A 6,579-nucleotide genomic window follows, 5' to 3' on the forward strand; every position below is an offset into this window, starting at 1 on the left:
TAGAATCCTCTCATGGCAAGCTCATTACTAATACTTCGCAAGAGTTCACGTATGATAATTTAATGAATTTTCAAGCACTTGGAGAGAACCAGATTGTGAACCAAACGATAGCAACCAATAGTAAGGTTATTGTAGAGGCAGCCACAGGAATAGAATTATCCTCTAAAGTTGATGACTTCTTCACTTTATATTTAGATTTCAATTCTCCTATGGCTGTAATAAATGTTTCAAATGCACTTAATAAAAATGTATCCATTGTTGATTCTAGTGGAACGTTCTTCAGCTCTCTGAATAATAATCAAAATGCAGGGGGAGACGATACAATCACCAGCACCCAACGGACGTACAATTATCAAAGCACTCAAGGTTGCTAAATAACCACCATGACCAAGCTTACCTGGATGCATTGGAAGCATTGCAGGTAGCCTCTGCGACGGAAACAATGGCTCAGATTGTGAGGTCAGTATATTGATAGTGAAAATATATGTTGTTTTTAAATTTTCTGTGTAGATAAATGAAAAAGGTTCTTTTAAATGACCTTTTCTGAAAATTAATGATCTTTCTATGGATCATATTAATTCAAATTGTCTTATGTCAACTATAAAAAAAAATAAAATCTCAGTCTATGGGTCCATTATCGTCTTTGACTTTTCACAACATTGTGTCTAGTTGAAGCCATGATGCCTTAACCGCCTCTCCTTGTGGATCTTCTCTTTGATTATGGAGTATTATCTCATTCAAACACTGCAATGCCGGATTGATACAGGCCTTTTATCGAAACCTACATTGAACAGGCACAAGTTCATTGTCCTCCTCTCTACAAAAGGATAAAGGCGTTAAGAAATTTTAGCCATCTGTAAATTTTTCCTTTTTGATAACTACTAGAGGAGAAGGAACCTTTGCTGCTCTGCATAAGTGTAAGGTCATCTAAGTTTTTTAAAACTTAATGATCTTAATTCAAATTGTCTTATGTCAACGATAAAAAAAATCTGTCTATTGGTCCAGTTTGTATCGACATTGAATTTTCATAACATCATGTCTGATAGAAGCCGTGATCCCTTAATTGCATCTCATTTGTGGATGATATCTTTGGTTTTGGGCTGTTATCTAATTTAAACACTCTGCAATGCTAGATTGCTACATGCCATTAGGCTACAGGCCTTTTCTGAAGCTTCTGAATCCTCCGACAACCGGGCAGAAGTTCATTTGTCCTCCTTTATACTACATGCTACAGGTGGCAATGAATTTCACCCATTTGTAAAGTTTTCCTTTTGGTTACCACTGGAGGAGCCGGAACCATTTGCTTCTCTGCTTACGTGTAGGTCCATCTATTTCTTTTTGAAACATGATCGTTATATGTATCAAGTCAATTTTAATTGTCTTATATTGACTATAAAAAATCTCCAGCCTAGTGAGCTAGCTCAAGTGGTTAAGTGATTTGAGCTTCATGCAGGAGGTCCCCATTTCCTTTTTTTTGTTTATCAACTCTTATCTATTTAAAATATTGTCTTTATGTATGAGTGATGGAATCCATGCATTTTCAGGTGTCCAGATGTATCCAAAATCAGAGCAAAGATGCTTTATGCTACAACTAAGGACAGACTGAAAAGGGAACTTGATGGTTTTCACTATGACGTTTAGGCCACTGATCCCGCTGAGATAGATATTGAAGTGATTAAAGACCGTGTCGTTTTTGCCACATACCTTTCAATTTATTATTGCAGGGCAGTGCCATTAAATTTCTGTTATGAACTCGTTGCAGTGGGAGATATTTTTATAAGAAAAATTGCAGCCTTGTCTGACAGTTCTTGCTTTATTGTTTCATTGCTTATACATGGATATTCAGCGCATACAAAAGGTTGTATCAATCTGATTGGTATTTAGAGTACTTGGTCTCAGGTTGTATCGATCTGGTTGGTTTTCAGAGTGCTGGGTCTCGGGCCTTTTGCAGTTTGGTTTGCCTTTCATAATTTTTCATAATTTTTATGATGTAGAACTTTGATTCTGTATTACGTAGAACTATCACTCTGCAAATATAGTTTCAGTGAGCTATCTCAAGTGGTTAAGTGATTTGAGCTTCATGCAGGAGGTCCCCATTTCTTTTTTTTTGTTTGTCAACTCTTATCTATTTAAAATATTGTCTTTATGTATGAGTGATGGAATCCATGCATTTTGAGGTGTCCAGATGTATCCAAAATCAGAGCAAAGATGCTTTATGCTACAACTAAGGACAGACTGGAAAGGGAACTTGATGGTTTTCACTGTGAGGTTCAGGCCACTGATCCCGCTGAGATAGATATTGAAGTGATTAGAGACCGTGTCGTTTTTACCGCATACCTTTCAATTTATTATTGCAGGGCAGTGCCATTAAATTTCTGTTATGAACTCGTTGCAGTGGGAGATATTTTTATAAGAAAAATTGCAGCCTTGTTATTATGGGTTTCCAGTTTTCTTCTTTTCTATGAAGTTTTTGTGTCGTGAGATATCAACTTAGTCTTCTTTATATATTTGTTTCCAAGGATTGTCTGGTCTGGTGCAATTACAAATTTCATTGGATAGGTTAGACAATGCAACCAGTTCCATTATCACAGAGAGATATATACAAAACCCTCAGCCAACAGGTTAATGTTCCGATCCCTTTAGCCTATTTCATGCTTTATGAATCTGAAAGCTGGTTTTGGGATGCAAGACACTGGGTTGATTTGATAGCATCCTCCCCTCACTCTAGTAGTAATAGTATACTAACATTATTGGCTGTATAGTTGTCATTCCTTGTGCCCCTTCTCTAGCTTGTGATTGTTATCTATGCAAGGTTTTACAAACTGATCAGGTTTCTTTTTACATTAATAATCACTCTATCTATGTTGGGTGTGTGTTGTGAATAAACCCATGTGCATAACAATTGCTAGACAAAGGTGGTTTATTAGGCATTACCAGTATTGTCTGTATGGGATTTTTTATACAATAATAATAATTACCCTCGTGAAGGGGATCTCTGTTGTGTCTGATTGAAGCCATGATGCCTTAACTTCCTATGTTCTCGGTTGTCTGCAAGGGATTTTGTTCCACAATAATTAATTTCTCTTAATGAAGGAAATCTCTGTTGTGTCTGATTAAAGCTATGATGCCTTAACCACCTATCTTCTCTGTGGTTATGGACTGTTATCTTATTCAAACTCTCCGCAATACTAGATTAATACAAGCCTTTTTTATAGCCTCCATCAAACATACACAATTGCATATGTTCCCTCTTCTACAAAAGGGTGCAGTTGGAAAGCCATGTCCTGAGGCATGAATGCGTAGCTTTATCCCCAAAGGTTGAATGCTTAATACAAGTTATATTCTTTGTTGAATCCCATATTCAAATCCCAAGGGATAAACTCAGGATATAATCAATGTAGCCCCCTAAATGCTTAACTTCCAGTCACAGTTACTGAGGGTAAACTCTGATCTGTCTAATAGAATAGCAGGTACCAGTTCACATGATGCCAAGTGTATCTAGGGGTTTAGTGCTTTGAGTGGGGTGCTAACTACTAACTTAGGTTAATGAAGCCATTCAAGTGACTTGGAGATATTCTGTGTACATCATCCACGAAAGCTGGACTAATCTCCTTGGATGCAGATGAAAGGTTTCAACTTTCAACTTTCAAGGAGAATATATGAAGTGGTATTTTATCCATAGAGAGATTATTATACGCATATGAGGACGCTTCAAACCATTCTATGGGTTTTGACAGGTTATGTAGCTTGCCTGGCATATATGTTGCCCATGCAATTATTAATGTGCAGATGCACAGTGATCAGGATACTAATGCTGAGTAGGCTCCTATCTATGTCTCAACAGTATCTGGGATTTTGTTTATTTATGTTGGAAATCATACCTTGTTTGACTCAGTTGCTCTGAATTTTTCTGGACATACCTAGAAGTTTGGATCTGCCTATTACTCTCTTACAAGTTACAAGATGTCATTGCAGCTGCAATGATATCCTGTGTGACTTTTGGGGACTCAAGGAGCAGTGTTGAAGGCTCTGTGAATGCTTTCTAAGATGCAATGGAGCTATCTAATATTTGACATTTTTATGGGGGAAAACTATTGATGATCAATTGTCAATATCCGATTACGTGGCTGCACATGCATAAAGTGAATAATCTTGTGGAAATGCATTATGAAAGGCTATAGCTGATGCAAAGCTAAGTTTTCTTTTTTATAAAGGTTCTATAATAGCAGATAGTTAAGTCGATTGCAGTAGTAGCATTAGAAGTCCTGGAAAGGCAATGTAATACTTGAGCATCAACATTTACTTCAGTGTCAAAATGGAACACTCAGGCTTTATAATAAGCTGGGATGGTGGATATATTGATGCATGATAAAATCCTGTGAGCTTGGTTGGGCATACACATCATTCCCTTTTAAAATCTAAAGCTGAGTTGATATTATGAGGAACACAATATTTCTGATAGATTAGGGAGATTATTGGTTATGTATGTGTTCAAAACTTGCTTCATTGCTAGGAAGATAAATTGCTTTACATTGAACAACATATTTTGTCATGTATTTGAAATGAAATATGCTTTTGGATGATCTATGTGGTTGTATGTTTGTCCACTCTTGTCTGTGATTGGCATGCTGTTACCCAGTTTCAGTGAACTGAAACTGTATTCTTTCAGAGATTTTCTAGAAGGATCTAAAGTTTATGTTGTTTGAGGAAAACTTCTTAGAATGTTATGTTGGAGTCTGGACCACAGAATGCCTGTATAGAATCACAAGAGAAAAAATTGTATGAAAATGTTGAATGATTCCTGAATTATAGGAAGGACAGTAATTCATTGAAGAGGTTCTATAAAATCTGATAAACCTAACAACATTCAGCCAATATTAAGGTACTCTAAGTTTGATAACTGGTATAAAACTTTTGTAAGCTTTTGTCTCTGAAATTGAGTTCTGATGTTGTCTTCGTGCAGGCAGTATGTACATTGGTGGCCTTACTTGCTTCAATGCCATTAGCAATGCTTTTCTTTTTTCATATTATACTGATTAAAAAGGTTAGTTTTATTTAAAAATCCATATGGTTCTCAACAATCTTTTGTCGATTTCTATTCACTAAACTTAACATCCTTTAACAAGAGTACTGAATAGCAGGGAATTACGACATATGAATATGTAGTGGCAATGAGGTCACAAAGTGAGCCGCCAGGAGTTTCTGCTGAGGGTGATGCACGAAGTATACCTTCTTCTCCAAGTGGTTCAACTGCCATTGGTTTAAGTGGAGGAAGTTCTCTTGGTTTGCAGTATAAAGGTGCATGGTGTACACCACTTAGAATATTTGTTGAGCATCAGGTATATAAATTTGTTATCCACGATTTCAAATCTTGGTTTAGGTCTGTAATTTGGTCAGACTATAGTAGTACAGGCTGACATGTATTGTGTGTTAAATGGCAGGATGAAGTTATTCCACACCCATCCACTGTTGATCCTGATGATATCGAGGTTGTAAATAGGATGGAAAACAGGATGCAGAAGCGTCCTGTTAGAATCAGTGCTTGGAGGCTGGCCAAATTGAATCCAGATGAAGCTATGCGAGCAGCGGCAAAGGCTAGGGAGTCTTCATCTGTTTTGCGTCCAGTTGGTGCTCGAGGAGTCCCTGATACTGATTATAGCTCAAGTGTTGGTCTTCTTTACTTAGCTGTGTTCAATTTCAATCACTCTGCATAATGGCTGAAGCTGTGTTTGAATTTGAGTGGACTCCATGTAAAGTCCCTTGCCCACTTGATCTACTTGGAGCAAACTTTTAGAGAACAAGAACATGATAATAACAAACCTAGGGGCAAAACCTTTTGCTTTGCAAATTCCAGTTGGGGTCCTTAATAAATATAGCTAAAGTCTATAAGCACTTTTTAAGGCATTTCAGCGCACCTCAGTAACTAATTTAATCATTTGCACATCTCTTGTGTTTTGGTGAGCATTTCTTGTATTTTCTCTTGTGTTTCTTTACTTGTTTAAAACTTTTGAACAATTGATATCATTCAACGTTTTTGTGAATTAATTAAAGTCTGGCCAATTTTCGCTGATGAATCCATTGCTACTGTGTTGTAGCATTTCTTTTTGCATCATGATCGGGTGAAGCAGTAAACCTTGATGCATATTTAGCTATAATGGCCCTAGTGTCTTTGAACTCCTCAATTTATATTTTATGCGACAGCCAAAGAACTAGTAGCTTGTTAATTGAAAAGAAAAACTTATTGTTGGATGATACAGCTTGACATTATTCTTGTGGTTGATCTATATCGGATGAGTTTATAATTACATTCCATTGGCTGACATTGGAATGATGACCATCTTAATTACACTTCATTGGCTCATTGAAGAGTAAAATATGTAAACAACTTAATAGTGATTATTGATGAGAGGATGAGATTTATTGTTTTGTTCTTTATGTTATCTGCAAAACATAAAACACATATAGTTGAATAGAAAATATTGATTGTGAACCAAAACAAGTTCTAACTGATCTAATAAAATTGAAACTTAAATGGCCACTGTAAATGCATGTGATAACAAACACTACTTATGAGAACAA

The 6,579-nt window shown here is 36.4% G+C and overlaps 1 protein-coding gene across 1 annotated transcript; it reads left to right on the top strand.

The window, feature by feature from the left end:
- Window positions 1-388: 388 nt before the first annotated feature.
- Window positions 389-5,828, top strand: LOC149191133 (putative protein S-acyltransferase 19). Its single transcript, XM_089413508.1, has 4 exons — window positions 389-459; window positions 4,964-5,044; window positions 5,142-5,339; window positions 5,442-5,828. The coding sequence occupies exons 2-4, from the start codon at window positions 4,997-4,999 to the stop codon at window positions 5,712-5,714; spliced, it is 519 nt and encodes a 172-aa protein (XP_089269634.1). The 5' UTR covers window positions 389-459; window positions 4,964-4,996; the 3' UTR covers window positions 5,715-5,828.
- The last annotated feature ends 751 nt before the right edge of the window (window positions 5,829-6,579 follow it).

The sequence above is a fragment of the Pinus tabuliformis genome, chromosome 3_1 (genome assembly GCF_031772625.1).
Source record: "Pinus tabuliformis cultivar Carrire ecotype Pingquan chromosome 3_1, CPIR1, whole genome shotgun sequence".
Lineage (NCBI taxonomy): Eukaryota > Viridiplantae > Streptophyta > Pinopsida > Pinales > Pinaceae > Pinus > Pinus tabuliformis.